The sequence below is a fragment of the Cryptomeria japonica genome, chromosome 4 (genome assembly GCF_030272615.1).
Source record: "Cryptomeria japonica chromosome 4, Sugi_1.0, whole genome shotgun sequence".
Classification (NCBI taxonomy): Eukaryota; Viridiplantae; Streptophyta; class Pinopsida; order Cupressales; family Cupressaceae; genus Cryptomeria; species Cryptomeria japonica.
The window spans coordinates 377,262,003-377,280,441 of record NC_081408.1 but is presented as its reverse complement, the minus strand read 5'-3'; the positions used below and the strand labels follow the sequence as shown (position 1 = coordinate 377,280,441).

At 39.7% G+C, this 18,439-nt stretch overlaps 1 protein-coding gene across 2 annotated transcripts in view; it reads right to left on the bottom strand.

Annotated features, from left to right (window-relative positions):
- Positions 1-18,439, bottom strand: part of LOC131047484 (starch synthase 3, chloroplastic/amyloplastic) — a 302,898-nt gene that overhangs the window by 141,818 nt on the left and 142,641 nt on the right. For both annotated transcript variants that reach the window (XM_057981392.2, XM_057981391.2), the window contains one exon: positions 13,129-13,299. In XM_057981392.2, the coding sequence (XP_057837375.2) occupies positions 13,129-13,299 (171 nt within the window). The remainder of the gene's footprint in view (positions 1-13,128; positions 13,300-18,439) is intronic.

Genomic DNA, 18,439 nt, shown 5'->3' with positions numbered 1-18,439 from the left:
GTTCAAAAAATTGTTTTTAATTCTAAAAATTTTAAAGGGCTTAAAATTCTTTGAATCTGAATCTAAATTTTTCTAGGGTTCTGTTTTTCTTTTCTTTTTGGGAATGCAAATACCATTAGAAAAATATTTTGGCCTTAATTTCTGCACTTGGAAAGTAAAATTCCAAATGCAGCTGATGAACAAAAATTTATGTTCCACAGCATCTTCAGCACACAGACAGAGGGACAACAGATCAGTGCCCATTTGTGGGGGATCATGGGGGCATGGCTATAAGAGATATTCAAATTTCTATCATTTTAACTGATATATATATGTGTGTGTGTGTGTGTGTAAATTTTAATTTTTACAAGTTTATCTAATATTAAGTAACACGGCATTACAATTAAGACAGTGACAAGGTATAGCAGTAATTAATATATCATAATAGCAGTTTAACTGCAATAAAATATATCATGATTCAGATTCTTAGCTAGTGATATAAGTTATATAACACTTGACACTATATTTAATATTTTTTATGTCATGAAGGAGATCTTTAAAAAACATTATAAAAAGTTGTCTTGTCGCCAGGGATGCCTGGCCATTGGTGGCACAGTCAAGGGATGTATCAAATATCCACAATCACCTTGGAGGCAATCAAACATCCCTGTGGCATTCTTGTTCTTGCAACATATTTTTGAAATGTTTTTTAACTTTTGAAAATTTTGGGGATGAACAACTAGGGTATTGTTGATGTGTTTTTTATGCACATGCGAACATAGAATAAAATACCAGAAAATATCTTATCCTCTCTTGAACAAAATCTATCAAATGCTGAAGATTAGCTTAAGGATCACTTGAGAAGACTCCAAGGTTCATGAATGTAGGGTCACTACATGTGGATAAGCTCCGTTGGTTGATGTGATTATGCTGGAATCACAAGGGGACTTACATTTGAATGCCTGAATGCTTGATTTGTTGGAACTTAGGTCCTATCTACTCAGTTGGAAGATAAAAAATAAAGCAAAAGAGATGGGGTTTGAGAAATCTACGCTAGGACCTAGAATGTAAGAAGATGGGTGAATGACTATATGGAATCCTACTCGGCAAGGTCTCACCATCAACCTGAACAATTTGACACAAGCTCAGTGCAATCTTCTAAGGACATTTCAAAGATGATCGAATCGATACCATCAAACATTGATCACCATTCAAGTTAATGCATAAGCAATGGATGAATAACGATTCGAAGTTAAGCTCATATCATTCCAGTTGACCACACAAGGCACACTTACAATCAGTAAGAGGCTAGTGGTATGGACTGGGCGGATTCCACACAAATGCATTCAACAAATTCTTCCATTCAATCTAATTATTTATCATCTAACATGAAGATCCAACAAGAAACCATGCACGTTGTAAAGAAACAACACACTTCACCATAACTTCAATGACAATGGAGTTCATTTACAACTTAGGCAACAATTTCTGCCTTCTCCTACTCTACTCTAATTACTATTCTATTCTCTTAAGACTATCTATTGACTATTAGCTATTCTACTCGCTATTAACTAACTATTAGCTATTCTACTCGCTATTAACTATTCTCCAACCATTAACTATTTACTATTAACCTTTACAAATGAAAAGTTTGAGCTTTATATAGAGAGCTCATTTACATTGAACAGCTAGGATTGATTCTCCATCAATGGCCAAGCTTTTACAATGAAACCCTAATTAGGGTTTGTTACAACAAACTCTCCTTAGCCAATGAGAAAATTACATTCAGTGAGTGTGGAACAATAAATATCAAGGGTAGGTACATCGGAGTTTGTGCATCCATGAGTGAATCTGGTACACTAAATCAAGACTTGCTGAGGTAGACCTTCTCTGATTGGTGAATGGTGACTAGGATGATGACTAGGACGCCACCTTTAACTTGCACTTTGTAGGCTTGATAGATCATCATGAATGAATATTTCTTGATACTCAACATTATCTAGCTTCCATGATGATGATGATCTTCTAAATTTTCTTCTGAAACTATACTCCTGAGGTTTTCAATGATCGAAGTGCAAGGTATAGATCTTGGTTTTGAAGTATTGATGTACCTTAGAATGAAATCTTGATGTCACCACTACCTTTCTCCTTTGGCATTCCCTCTCTGTGACTCCTTGGTGCTGTGAGAGTTGGTGTTGTGGTTCATGTCTTTGTCTAAGCGAGTGCTCCTTGTATAATCACTTTCTTATGTTTGTCTTATGAAGTTCCCTTGAGTGTATCTTCATTGTATTTCAACCTTGATGTTGAAATTTGATCCTGGAGCGACTTGTTTCAATCCTCCTTCAATATGATCTCCTTGATTTCTTTCTTCATCTACTACAAAACAAATAAGCAAGCATCAAATACATATGATATCCCTTATATTATAACCTCCTAGTTTGATGTAATTATGTGATTTCATGTGATTTGCAGGTTTAACAGGAGCATCTATAGAAGGGGTCACTCCTTGGTTGAAGCAAATTTGTTGTCTTCTTGATGAATTCACTCCTCTTTTTGTGACTTTTTCTGTCACCAATGATTGGAATTGCTGCTTGTGGATCAGATTTGATGTTGATGCTTACTGAACTCACTGTGGATGTAATCAAATTCGCTGATGATATGTTTCCTGAATCAGATTTGTTGTTGATATTAATTGGACTCCTTGCCCTGCTGATTGAATTAGCTAGTGGAGTTGATGGGAACTGCCACTCTAGGAGAAAGGATTGCTTTGAATTAGTGACTAAATGATTGCTTCAAGTCTCCTTATATAGGTGTCTTAATGAGGAGATGTGTCCTTTCAGGGTGAGGCCGACTTGTCATAAATTAGATTAAATCAAAACTTACCTTGGCCGACTTACCTCTAGATTGATTTTGAATTTGTTTTGGGTGCTTGAAAGATCCCTGATAGATCTTTGCTGTTAACCTGCTGTAATTTTTTTATTTTTAATTTTGTTTTCCTGTTTATTTAAGTTTTTCTTACAGAACTAGACAGAAGTGCAGAAAGGGTTGTTTGTTTTTGTGTTTTTGATTGTTTAATGGCATAGGAAGGAATAGATAACAGCAAATATGAAGCAATACTGAAATAAATGAGGTATACAGCAAAAGTCAGAATTATTGCAAATCGTACCAGGCAGATTTGTCTGAATTACAAAGCCAAACAATGAATCCAATGTATTTCCCAAGCTCTCATACAAATTCAAAGTCAAACTGGAAGATGAAGAATGTTCTCCAACCCCACATACACTGGAAGTGAATACAAGCAATACCCTATACACCACGTGGTGTATTTGCTGCAAATGGCATTCCTCCAGCTGCAATGAACCACGTCTCCACTGGAAAGATGGTAGGCCACACTGAAACCCTACTGAGAATTGATGCCTCTGTCCTTAATCACCACACACAATACCTTATAAGTCCGGTGCCAAAGATTGCTGAGGGCTACGTCCCAGCCAATCCTAATCCTGGGGTTTGCGTCCCAGTCTAGAAATCGCTCTCCAGAGCAAATTCATACAAGTTGTCAAATATGCAAAAGATGATGATAGAATGAAGCTCCTATCCCCTTATAACCCCTCTCAATTGCAAATCGAACCCTAATTGTCTCCAAGTGGCATGGTCTAGTGGAAATGTTATAATTTCTTATTTTAAAGTGGTCATGTTACTAGAAAATGACCTTTTTCCTCATAGACAGAAATCTGCTCACTGAATTGCCCTGAGACCAAAGAGAAAGATTTAAAGAATTTCAAGATCTTTCCAACGAGCTATCACACAATAGGGTGCGCATCCAGATGAGGCCAAAAATCCCCTTATTACTCCAAAATGGCTAACAACTTAGCCTTATTTAATTATTAAACGCTAACTTAGGAAATATTAAAAATATAACCCAAATAGCCATAAAATGCCCAACTGACATTACAAACCCTAAAATCATCCTGTCACCTGTCTGTGACTGAAGTCGGAAATCAAGGATTCACTGGTAGTCTCATCCCTAAAATCTAGGGATGCTCCTAAAATTTAGGAAACAAGCCCAATCTCTCTGAAACTGAACCCAAAGAGGCATCTCATGGAGACCCAACCTTGGGCATGATCAAACCTCCTAAAAAGTAGGAACTGCCTCCTAAAAACAAGGAATGTCTCCCAACTGATCAATAACTGCTAGAATACCAAGTCTCCAACACTGAATAACCATACCGGGTCTCTGTCCAACCCTGTCAGCCTACAAGACCCCATAATAAGCTGACTCACATGTCTCTGCTAGACTGAGCTAGAGTGGGGACATGACAGTCCTCCCCTCTCGGAGATGCTTGCCCACAAGCAACTGTAATGCTGGATGCTGTAAAATGCTCTCACCTTCCCAAGTGGCATCCTCTATGGGAAGATCTCTCCATCGAACCAAATACTCTCGAATCACCCGACTTCTCAGCCGTCGTTCCCTCACCTCAAGAATCTCATCAGGAACCAAAATCAATTTACCCTCCTCATCCATAGGAGGTAACTCGGGTGAAACTGTAATATGCTGTCCAAGGGCCTTTTTCAGGCAAGATACATGAAATACATTATGAATCCTGCTGCCAGGTGGTAACTCAACCTCATATGCAACCTCTCCCACTCGCCTGAGTACCCTGTATGGACCATAAAAACGTGGTTTGAGCTTCTCAGCTCCCCCCCTTTTTAGGGTGCTCTGCCGATATGGTTGTAAGCGCAGAAAGACCATATCATCCACCTCAAATGCTCTCTCAATCCTGTGCCTGTCTGCGTACATCTTTTGCTGATTTTGAGCCTGCTGTAAATTCCCCCTGAGAGATCTCATGACATCCTGGTTCTCCTGTAACCAATCCTGAGCCAAAGGAACTCTAATATCACTAATTGCCAAATCAGTGAAAGATAATGCCTCATATCCATAGAGAGCTCTGAAAGGCGTCATGCCAATGGACATATGGTGAGTGGTATTATAACAATACTCGCCCAAATACAACCAACGTACCCATGCTTTTTGTTGCCTTGACACATAGTTACGCAAATATCCCTCAACCCACTTGTTGACTATCTCGGTCTGTCCATCAGTTTGAGGGTGGTAACTAGTACTAGGTGTCAACTCAGTGCCTGTAAGCCTGAAAAGTTCCTGCCAAAAGGAACTCATGAACCTGCTGTCCCTGTCACTCACAATGGTCTTGGGAAGACCATGGAGTCTAAATACCTCCCTGAAAAATAACTCAGCCACCTGTGATGCTGTGAAATCCAGTGCAATGGGAAAGAAGTGGGCATACTTTGTTAGCCTATCCACAACAACATAAATACAATCTTTCCCCTGAACCCGAGGAAGCCCTGTAATGAAATCCATTGAGATCCCTGTCCACTTCTGTTCCGGTATAGGTAAGGGTTGCAACAACCCCGCTGGGTAGGTATGCTCCGACTTGTTCTGCTGACAAGTCATACACTCACGGACATGGCGTAAAACATCATCTTTGAGACCCTTCCAAGAGAATCTCTCACGAACCGCCCTGTAAGTCTTACCATATCCTGGATGTCCTGCTGTAGGAGTATCATGGAGAGCATGCAAAATTTGTTCCTTCAACTGAGAACTCGGAACAAGATAAACCCTACCCTTGTAGTAGATAATATCATCTACCACACTATATCTGTCATCCACTATCAAACCATCCATGATCTCACAAGCATGCTGATCCTTGGAATACTCAACTAAGAGTTGAGCCTTCCAATCTGCTGAAATCTCGCTCAATGAGCAAAGGGCAGCCAATGAAGGTTTCCTAGAGAGTGCATCAGCCACAGTATTATTCTTCCCCTTTATGAATTCGATATCGAAGTCATAAGCCTGAATTTTGCTAATCCATTTTTGTTGTCTATCATTAAGCTCTGTTTGATTTAGGAAGTATTTCAGACTGTTGTGATCAGTTCTTACCACAAATTTGCTGCCAACAAGATACTGTCTGAATTTGGCTAACGCATGCATGATAGCCAACATTTCCTTGTCGTAGGTAGAGTACAACCTCTCATTATTTTGCAACTTTCTGCTCTCATAGGCAATGGGATGTTTGTTCTGCATCAACACGGCTCCTATACCAAATCCTGAGGCATCACACTCTAGAACAAAGGGCTGCGAGAAATCAGGTAGTGCCAAGACAGGACAAGTGCTCATCACCTCCTTGAGTCTATCAAAGACCCCCTGCGCTTGTTCTGTCCATCTGAAGGCCCCCTTTTTTGTAAGATCTGTCAAAGGTGCCGCCAACTGAGAGAACCCCTTCACAAATCTCCTATAATAAGCACACAATCCAAGGAATCCACGTAACTCCGTAATGTTCTGAGGGACGGGCCAATTCTGAATTGCCTGAATCTTCTCCTCATGCACCTTCACTCCATCAGCACTGATCACATGTCCCAAATATAACACCTCCCTCAATCCAAACTCACATTTGGAAAGCTTAGCAAATAGAGACTGATCCTCCATTATGCCAAGTACCTCCTCAAGATGTCTGAGATGATCCTCCCAAGTACAACTGTAAATCAATATATCATCAAAGAACACTAGAACCGACTTCCTCAACTGCTTGTTGAAGATATGGTTCATACAGGACTGGAAAGTAGCTGGTGCATTGGTAAGGCCAAAAGGCATTACCAGGAACTCATAATGCCCATAGTGACAACGGAAAGCAGTCTTGTGTACATCCTCAGCGCGTACACGAATCTGATGGTAGCCTGAACGAAGATCAATCTTAGAGAAATAGACAGCCCCATGTAACTCATCCAACAACTCATCTATGCGCGGAATAGGATATCTGTTTTTTATTGTCTTCTTGTTCAAGGCTCTATAATCAATACACATCCGTAGAGTCCCATCCTTCTTCTTAACCAACACTACGGAAGAAGCAAACGGGCTAGAACTCGGTCGAATGAAACCCATATCTAATAGTTCATGAATTGTCTTCTCAATTTCATCCTTATAAGCTCTAGGATGACGATATGGGGTAGTAATCACTGGCTTTGCTCCCTCCTCCAACTCTATACCATGCTCAAAACCTCTATCTGGTGGCACTCCAGGAGGTATATCACCAAATACTCTACCATGGCGATCCATCACTGACTGAATGTCCACATGAAACACACGGCCATCCTGGGGTGTGGGTGTTTTGGACTTAACCAAACAATGCGTAGCCCAAAGTACATCATTATGCTTGAGGATAGTCTCCATCCTGCGAGAAGTCACTTCCCTAGGTCCACCATCTGAAGCTGCCCTCAAAATCACTTTCTTCCCTCCAGACAGAAACTCCAACTGCATACGTTGGTGATCAATAATGTAACGCCCAATACCCTGTAACCACTGCATGCCCAAAACCACATCATAATCCTCTATAGGAAGCACATAAAAATCATCAGTCAAAGTATAATTCCCCATCTGAATACTAAGTTGTGGAATCCGTTTGGTGCAACCCAAAACTGCACCATCTGCCACCTTCACTCCAAAACCACCAAACTCCTCATACTGCAAGCCACGCCTCTCAACTAATTTCTGATCAATAAAGTTATGCGTAGCACCTGTGTCTACCAAGCTGGTGACCCGCTTACCCTTAAGTGTACCTTTCAACCGGAAGGCATGAAACTTAGGATAACTGGAGAGAGTAGCCATAGCTACTTTGGCTGACGCCAACGGCTCAGGGATGTCTAGCTCCAACTGTGTCTGAACCTGCTCAACATCCTCTGTATCCTCCTCAATATCAGTATCAAGAACCTCCTCATCTCCTAACTCAGAAGTCACCTCAATCAAATGAACCTTTCCTTTACCCATGCAACGGTGTCCTGGTTCCCAAGGTTCCTTGCAGGAAAAACATAACTTTTTCCTCCTCAATTCATTCCTCGTTTCCTGATTCATCCAAGGGGTTTTCGCTGAAGTCCCTTCTTTGTTCTGGGACGTATTGGCCTTCTGTGCAGGCCGTGAATCTCTAAATGGTTTCTTATCTGCCTGATAAGAAGTGGGAACAGTATCTAGTCTCAATGTCACCTCAATAGCCTCCTTAAGAGTTGCTGGTTGGAAAGCACGCACTAGTCCCTTTAGCCTATCCTCCAAGCCCTCAGTGAACAACATCACACTACGTCTCTGGGGCATATCCGGTACCATCACTGCAATACGTTGGAACTCATTAATATAGGCTTCTGCATGACCGGTTTGTCTAAGGTGAGCCAACTCCCTGTAATAAAGTTCTGTATCCTTACGGTCAAACCGTGCAATGAGACGCTCAGTGAACTCAGTATAGGAGTGAACTAAGGTGTGATCCTGGGTGACCAATCCATGGTGCCACCAATCATAGGCAATCCCCTCTAAATGCAATACAGCAAACTGAATAGCCTCACGCTCAGGCATGGGCCTCAATGAAAGATATATGTCCAGCTTGTGGACCCACGCTCGTGCGCTAGTGTCTCCTGTGCCATTATATGGGGCCAATGTAATCTTCCCAGTAGCTCTATTCAAATCATAATTCTGCTGCTGCTGGTGTGGTCTATTACCACGATCTCCCCTGAACCTGGTTGTATCTCTACGCTGTGCACAATACTGGGGAAGAGGGAAAACGTCCCTAACCTCAGGGGGTAGAGCTCTCCACTCAGCTGTGGCAGCTAAAACTGACTCCTGGAACCCAACCTCCGGTTGTTCCACTTGTGCTGGTTGTTCACCTGGTATGAACTGAGGAAGCAATGGCCTATTCGTAGTAGGTGTACGATGGCGGTGCCTCCTGCTGGAATGATGGGAACTCCCAACTGAAGATTGGGACTGATGGTTGTGGTGACTACCAGCCACTGAAGGTGACCTACCACGCCTACCTCTGTGTCCATCCATATCCAAACGATCCAAGGTATCTTGTAACCTATCTAATGCCTGGACGATCCTGGGCTGAGTAGTGATAAGAGTCCTCATCATCTCTCTCTCTTCCTCATCCTGATTTCTTCTGTCGCCCACCTATTCCTTAGCCATGACTGGATTCTGTTCTATCCCAAACTCACGCTCGTACTGAGCTCTTCTGCGTGTGTAATACCTATTTATATCCGCTCTACCCGAATGCATAGAAATAAAGTCTGATTAACCCCACAGGCTGGCAGAATACATGCCTCTGATACCACTGAAAGATCCCTGATAGATCTTTGCTGTTAACCTGCTGTAATTTTTTTATTTTTAATTTTGTTTTCCTGTTTATTTAAGTTTTTCTTACAGAACTAGACAGAAGTGCAGAAAGGGTTGTTTGTTTTTGTGTTTTTGATTGTTTAATAGCATAGGAAGGAATAGATAACAGCAAATATGAAGCAATACTGAAATAAATGAGGTATACAGCAAAAGTCAGAATTATTGCAAATCGTACCAGGCAGATTTGTCTGAATTACAAAGCCAAACAATGAATCCAATGTATTTCCCAAGCTCTCATACAAATTCAAAGTCAAACTGGAAGATGAAGAATGTTCTCCAACCCCACATACACTGGAAGTGAATACAAGCAATACCCTATACACCACGTGGTGTATTTGCTGCAAACGGCATTCCTCCAGCTGCAATGAACCACGTCTCCACTGGAAAGATGGTAGGCCACACTGAAACCCTACTGAGAATTGATGCCTCTGTCCTTAATCACCACACACAATGCCTTATAAGTCCGGTGCCAAAGATTGCTGAGGGCTACGTCCCAGCCAATCCTAATCCTGGGGTTTGCGTCCCAGTCTAGAAATCGCTCTCTAGAGCAAATTCATACAAGTTGTCAAATATGCAAAAGATGATGATAGAATGAAGCTCCTATCCCCTTATAACCCCTCTCAATTGCAAATCGAACCCTAATTGTCTCCAAGTGGCATGGTCTAGTGGAAATGTTATAATTTCTTATTTTAAAGTGGTCATGTTACTAGAAAATGACCTTTTTCCTCATAGACAGAAATCCGCTCACTGAATTGCCCTGAGACCAAAGAGAAAGATTCAAAGAATTTCAAGATCTTTCCAACGAGCTATCACACAATAGGGTGCGCATCCAGATGAGGCCAAAAATCCCCTTATTACTCCAAAATGGCTAACAACTTAGCCTTATTTAATTATTAAATGCTAACTTAGGAAATATTAAAAATATAACCCAAATAGCCATAAAATGCCCAACTGACATTACAAACCCTAAAATCATCCTGTCACCTGTCTGTGACTGAAGTCGGAAATCAAGGATTCACTGGTAGTCTCATCCCTAAAATCTAGGGATGCTCCTACAATTTAGGAAACAAGCCCAATCTCTCTGAAACTGAACCCAAAGAGGCATCTCATGGAGACCCAACCTTGGGCATGATCAAACCTCCTAAAAAGTAGGAACTGCCTCCTAAAAACAAGGAATGTCTCCCAACTGATCAATAACTGCTAGAATACCAAGTCTCCAACACTGAATAACCATACCGGGTCTCTGTCCAACCCTGTCAGCCTACAAGACCCCATAATAAGCTGACTCACATGTCTCTGCTAGACTGAGCTAGAGTGGGGACATGACAGTGCTAAAATGTTTGCCTGGTGGAATTTTACTTTGGATCTCCTACAAGGTACATGTAATTCACTTGAACTGGTGATAATTTCGCTCTATGTCCTCGCTAGGGACAGGACCTATATGACAAATCTTGGCAGTTCACCTTAGGATCTTTACAAAGGCATGACTTAAACTCACTACTTCCTTTTACCTCATCGATTTGAATCTTAAGTTTTCCAATTTCTTCACATGAAAGCATCATCGATTCGGCCCCTAAAAACACCTAAAGAGGAAATTCACTCTGTGACCTTTGGAAGGACGGGACCTAAATGAAAAGCTTGCTCTAGGACCTAAGCAAGGTACGGGTCAATGCATTTAAGCAAATTTCAGTCCAATGACGGTTTTGATGAAAGCTTTGTTCTCAAATTGGGGCTATGTAGGCGACCTCATGACTAACTCTTGACTTGACTCTTTCACCTAACTTTGCTTGACTTGCTCAATCTTTGAATCCTGACGCTTGATAATCTATTCTACTCCACTCAGGAGACCAACCGAACATGATGACTCTCTAGCTACCTAAGAAACTCTATCCCTTCAATGCAAAGATTAACAGCAAAGACTCTAAGACAACCTAGAAAGCAAAAGGACTAACCCTAGAAAGCGAAAAGTGGGGGTCCCCATTTGCAATGGGGTGATGTGTGAATACCTCACAACAGGTACATCCCTTGTCATCCCCCTATACTTAAAACACCACTAGTGACAAGGATGGGGGTTTGAGGGTCGCCTTCCCATGGAACAAAAAAAAAAATTGTGGGTAATAGTAAATGGGAATCAAAAATCAACTATAAATCCAAATAGATTACCAGAATGGCAGAGTAGAGATTGTAAAGTCAAAGCCATTATTTCTCTTGCTCTCTCAAATTTTGAGTTACATCTGGTTAATCTAGAAAAAAACATCCCAAGAAATCCAGGAAAATCTGAATAAACAGTTTGGAGCAAAAGCGATTAATGCAAAGTTTCTCTAAAGCTTCAACTATTTAGATTCAAGATGGCTAATGTTGCCATTGTGTCTAATTACACAAGCAAATTGAGATATCTCATTAGACAACTAGCAAAAGTCAATGCTATAGTAGATGATACGGATGTCAAAAACATTTTGTTAAATAGTCCACCTTCTAAACTCAACAATGTCATTTTCACTCGTAATTAATTCCTCAAACTCTAGAAGATATGGTTTCAGCTCTCTTATTTGAAGAAAAAAGAACAATTGTCTGAGATAGAGAGAATGATCCTCAAAGTAAGATTGAATTTTAATCAAAAATCAATCATAGAAGATTGGAGAAAAACAAATGAGGGATTGAATGTTATTACTGCAAGAAAATAGTTCACACAACTTGGAACTATAGAATTTGAGCCACCGATGTTTTTAGAGGAAAACTCAAAGAAATACCAAATGTTGCTAATGTACCCATTGCTGAAGACCCTTCAGATGCTGATAGTGTGATCACCTTAATGTAGAGCAATCATTTTTCATATTTTAAGAAGCCCACTCTTTGAAGACAAGAAAAGATCAATTGTAGATGAAGTTCAATATGAATCACTATCCAAATAACTTGGGGACTTGTGGATCTTGGGAATTATACTCATACAAGGGTCATGAGATAGCTTGATGGAGCATGTGTATGTAGTTAAACACAGATAGCTGTTCATTAACTTAGGAGGTTCATATTTTGAGAGTTTGGCAAGATGTAATCAAGGAGCTTAGGAGCTACAACTTTATGAAGGTTATGAGGTAACTTGATGGAGTTCTACTTGATCAAAGAACTGTTCTCAAAAAGTAGTTTTTGAAGAATGCATGTTTCTATTTGGTTCTGTTGATTTAGTTTTCAGTCAGCATATTTTGTCTTTAGTTAGTATTTCATTTTAGTTCTGTAAGTCTAAAGAGAGTGTGTTAGAATATAAGACTTATCCTTTGTAATAAAGTCACCTTAGTGACTTTAGTGGTGTGTGATAATGTTAGTTATTATATTATTATTAGATTTAGGGTAGTAGACAAGTGTCATGTTTTCAATTGTCAGTAACATCTTTCAAATTCTATGTAGGGAGATGAACCCCCTTGTAATACCCACTTCAACGTTTCACTAAATTTTAGTGTTGTTGGGTTTTGTGCTCATTGCTCATTTCTTAAAATAGACTCCATGTTGTTTACAAATGTGGCACAACAGTCATTAGCCATTGCCAGCCCATTAATCTATATTACAATTTCAACTTTATGCATGGCACAAAGGAACATGCATTTATAGAATAATAAGATTGCTAAGAATAAGAACAAGAACAATGCAAAACTTCTATGGCCAACAATTCTATAACAGAACAACAATATGATTGTCTTAAGTACTTGATATTCAAACAAATCAGGACTATGTTGAAAACAGTATTTATATTCTGTTGTTTTGAGGCAAAACAGAGTAAAATATTTTCTAGTACATTATGTATTCAAAACAACAATATTTTCTAGTACATTATGTACTCAAAACAACAAGAAAAAATATCAATAATTGGAAGAGGACTTCATAATTTGCAGTCCTGAGATTAAAAATAACTAGGAATAGTTTGCCTTATTTACCGTGGTTGCCTTGTGAGCATGTGCCATTGCCCTTCCAATCAGAGCAGCACCAAATTCTAGATTATGAATTGTAAAAACAATGCGGGCATTTGCTAAGGCACAGTGCTTGTAATGTTCTTGAAACAACCATGCAACTGGTGCACTTGTCCAGTCATGGCAGTGTATAATGTCCTGTCAAATTAACAAGGAATAAAAATATATGCTCAGAAAAATACATAGTTCCTCTTGATGTTATGTTCAAGCAGTTTAAAAGTATATAACAGAATAGAATGAACAAAATCTATTTAAAACCTCATGATAATTATATACAATGGAGAAAATTGAAAAGTCATATGGCAAATTATAGTCAATTTTATATTTTACTTTTTCTACTTTTAACACTGGTACCCATAGATTAGATCAGATAAATTTCAGAAACCCAGCTTGTGCTTTCTTAGCTTCATTCTAATTAACATGTATCCTTTGTTAAAACCAGCTAGAAACTGACTAAACACAATTAAGATGAGCTCCTTCAATATTAAACTCACTGTTGGTTATAGTGATAATCTTGCACATTTTTTATCATTGAAAGGATTGATTTATGGGATCTGCCAGTTTCATAATTTATAGCGAAATATTTTGAACCCATTATCTAAAAGTGATATCTAACCATTTCACTAGCCAAAATGAGTCCATTCTCACGATTTACAAGATTCAGGATATATTAAATAAAATAAAGAAACTATCATAATTTGTAACTTTGTAGACTTTATCCTCAACTGTTTGCACTTTGCATGTTTTGAAATTGTATTATGAGCCTAGTTGAAACAAGTAGGTAAAATCTAAAACAGAATTTACATGGCACAAAGAAGATACTAAACTTCATCACAAAAACCAAGTTTTGGTCATAACAACAAGGATGTAGTACTTGAGAGAGAACTGGGCTCTTCACAAAGGTGTATACTCAATCTGTTGAAATAGTAGGGTAAGATTCACAATAAATATATTAACAATGTACTGATTTAACCTGATTAAAATGTGATTAAGCCAAGAAAAGCTTTATCAATCAAATAATGAAGATGCAAGGACAAATCGGCAAACTCATAAAGTGGAAACTATAAGGCTTCATATATGTGGAGAAACCCTTGCAAGAAAAAGCTCCACCCTAAAGAGACCCATGCTTGTAATATTCCAAACAATATAAAAAAATAATGCAATCCACTTATCCCTTTGATAGCAGTCCAACTACATTTGAGTATTTGCAAAGGATAACTTTGTAAAGTCCCCATTTTCGGGTTTCTAGTGACCTCGTGGAAGTAATTAATTCTAACTTGCCAAAAAAGGTACATTAAAAGACAACTTTAACTAATTATTTATAAAGTGACCAAGTACCTAAATATTAAATATTTAAAGTCACTTTTTGGAGGAATAAGGATGAATTAAAATTATAAAGTGATTTTAATTCTTTATTCCAGAGGTTTCCTAGGAAGGTTATAAAAGAGGATTGGGGATCTCAATTGGAATATACAAAAGATTGAGAACTTGTTATTTCTCTGTGGAGATCTCCGGTTTCAGCTTAAGGCCAAACTTGCCTACAGGACGAAAACCCCAAAGGTTTATGGAGTAGAGGACAGAAACCTTGTGCTTCATCAAAGCAATTCCACACAGGGATGAACACAACATTTAAAGTCGGGGACGAAAACCATCGTTTATTATGCATTTGTTCTTGAAGAATTTTCCAAGTTTGCTTTGAATTTAAAGATTTAAGTTTGAATTTGTGAGACAAATTAGCAAGTGAAATTGTTGTTATTGACATATTATCAATTATGGATGCTCTACCTTTGGATGCCATTTGATAGTGGGTAGAATTTCATTTTTATGTTAATAATGGCACCAAGTCTTATTCGTTGACCGCCCTCCTTATATTTTGGCATGAGACAGATAAAATAAAGAATATCTTTTGTATCAATTTGAAAAAGGGAGTTTATTTTATGCGTTGATTACTTTTTATCTGGGCTTTGGAGATCATCAGGAATAGTATAAAGAAATAAATCATATGATGGAGCTTTAATTTCTTATAAGTTTAGCGTGGAATACATTTCAAGTTGATCGACTCTTAAATCCAATTGGAGGCGCATGATATTTCTTTGTTGGGTAAGTTATTAATTTGGAAGGTAATAATAAGGAGTCTTTGAGCACGAAAAAACCCTTTTAATATTTTGGCCGCTCATCACATTAATTTTGGCATGAGTTTGTTCAACTAAGATAGCATATCTCTGGTATTTATCATTCTTCCCGGGAATAATCATTATGTCATATTGTCGTATTATGTTATGTTGTCGTCGGTAATTATGAGTTACGGCAGTCAGTTAGTCGTCCTGAAGGGCAGTTGGACGCAACGGTTGGTCGCACCCCTTCGGGTATTATATATTGCATACCTTCCCTTCGCAGTGGCATCATCATAGTCGTATCTGGGTGTAATGTTATAAGCACTTGATGTACATGGACTGTTGAATTAATACAGAAATTGGTTCTTTAAGATATTTCAATTATGTTCTGTGCATTTACTTCCTGCGTATAATCGTTTACTTGTATGTGGCAAACATTTGGCGCCGTTGCCTAGACATACTCGGGAAAGGAAGGAGCGGATGGCGTACGGACATGATGGGCCTACCTGTTGGTGAGATTAACCCAGAAGCCGACGATGCGCAAACGGAGCTCTACGTTGGAGATGACACTGTGTTGTGCGTTGCACACGCCCCCTGTCGCCGACAGGGTCCCCCTTTCCAGTTTTGAGTTTTTTGATCGTCATCCCGAGAATCGAATCAGAGTTTCTCGTGTCTCCTCGAGCGAGTTCGTGATCAGTCCGTAAGCTGATCAACGTTGGAGTAATGAACCAATGAGCCCTTTTGACTGATCTGGCTTTCGGGCGTAAATACCGAGAGTTTGTTCCAAAATTTCAAAACTTAACGCAATGCGAGCATCTTTTCGGACTCCAGGTCCGAACTTGGCGAAAGTCAAGATGAGCCGTTAAGTTTAAAACGTTGTGCGCTCCCCCCCTTTTGGATGTAAGCGTCCGAAGGTGAAAATTCAAAATTTGAAAGCATAAGGTGGCAATCGCATTCCGGACCCTAGGTCCGAAATTTCCAAAAAATTAAAGTTTCAAAACATAACACTGCCCAACAACGTTTTCGGACCTTAGGTCCGAATTTTAGTGAAGGTTAAGTTTAAAACACAGTGCAATAGCATACTTCGGACCCCCGTGTCCGAATAACACAAGCTGTTAAGTTCTAAAAAAACATATCAAACAGCGTCTTCGGACCCTAGGCTCCGAAAAGAGACAAAGTTAAAGTTTTTTTTAAGCAACGTCAAAAAACCACGTTTCGGACCCCCGCGTCCGAATATCGACCAAGGGCGAAGTAAGTTTTAAAAAAAAACGCACATCATACATACTTCGGACCCTAAGCTCCGAAAAGGGCAAAGTAAGTTTTAAAAAACAAAAACGCACATCATACATACTTCGGACCCTAAGCTCCGAAAAGGGCGAAGTAAGTTTTAAAAAACAAAAACGCACATCATACATACTTCGGACCCTAAGCTCCGAAAAGGGCGAAGTAAGTTTTAAAAAACAAAAACGCACATCATACATACTTCGGACCCTAAGCTCCGAAAAGGGCGAAGTAAGTTTTAAAAAACAAAAACGCACATCATACATACTTCGGACCCTAAGCTCCGAAAAGGGCGAAGTAAGTTTTAAAAAACAAAAACGCACATCATACATACTTCGGACCCTAAGCTCCGAAAAGGGCGAAGTAAGTTTTAAAAAACAAAACGCATACCATGCATACTTCGGACCCTAAGCTCCGAAAAGGGCGAAGTTGAAGTTTTAAAAAAAAAAACATATCAAATAACATACTTCGGACCCTAGGCTCCGAAAAGGGACAAAGTTAAAGTTTTATTTTAAAAGCAACATAAGCAGCGTTTTCGGACCCCCGCGTCCGAATGAAAAGGGCAAAGTGTAAGTTTTAAAACACATCAAATAACACACTTCGGACCCTAAGCTCCGAAAAGGAAAGTGTGGTGTTTCAAAAACAACATCGAGACGCACTTCGGACCCCCGCGTCCGAATGACCAAGGGCGAAGTAAGTTTTTAAAGGCATTTCTCCAGCATCGAAATGCATACTTCGGGCCCTAAGCTCCGAATGAAAAGGGCGAACTGAGGTTTTAAAAACGCAGCGCATGGCACACTTCGGACCCCCGCGTCCGAATGAAAAAGGCGAAGTGTAAGTTTTAAAACATATCAAATAACATTCTTCGGACCCTAAGCTCCGAAAGGGAAAGTGTGGTGTTTCAAAAGCAACATCGAGACGCACTTCGGACCCCCGCGTCCAAATAACAAAGACAGTATAAGCTTCTAAAACAACATCAAAACGCACTTCGGACCCCCGCGTTCGAGCTTCAACATCATCGGGCAAACAGCGTTTTCGGACCCTAAGCGTCCGAAATTCCAAGGTGAAAGTTTAAAAACGAAGTCCAAAAGCAAGCAAAACATTAAACGCAGAAGGCACAGTGTGTAACGCGGAGGTCAGGACGAGCACACCCGCGAAGGTTAGATTCGAAAACCTCTAATTCAAAATTCGAAAGGAACTCTTAAATCCGAAAGCAAGGAGGTAAGACACTGCATCATCCTCCCATCGACCATTTAAAATTCAGGTTGCTAGACACAGAACCATGTGAAATTAATAAATCCTCTTTCATCTTCCAAACTGCGAAAATTTAAACAGGAAGGATAACCGTTGGGATTCAAATTTTGCAGGGTCATCCGCTCGCCCCCCCCCCCGCAAGGTCGAGCAATCACCCATCATTCGCTCCGATCAGGTAAGTATGCCTTATCACGTACGGTCATTTAAAAGGTGTGGATCAAATACGCAAATACGCAAAATTTGAAATGCTTAGAGTCTGCATCTCCATCATTCGAGTCATGGGACTTATTCCCGGAGTTTGGCCGAAAACTGCATCTCTTTTCAAAATTCTCATGTTTTGCCTTTGTTAAAATTAATCCAAAAAATTCGAGAGTAAGAATGCTTAGTCATAAATCTTCAGGAATATGATGCTGTAGAAGTTAATCAAATTGTTAGCCCAGAGTGATATTTAAACTAATCTCGGTCTGTTGAAACACTTCTGTTATTATCTAACCCGCATCGTCATTCTCGTGTCACCTTGTAATCCGTGTCTGGCTGTGCAGGATAAATGCCTAAATCAGCGGCAGAATCATCAAAAACACCCGCTGCAGCAGAAACCTCACGAGCATCCAAATCAGACATCCCACGGA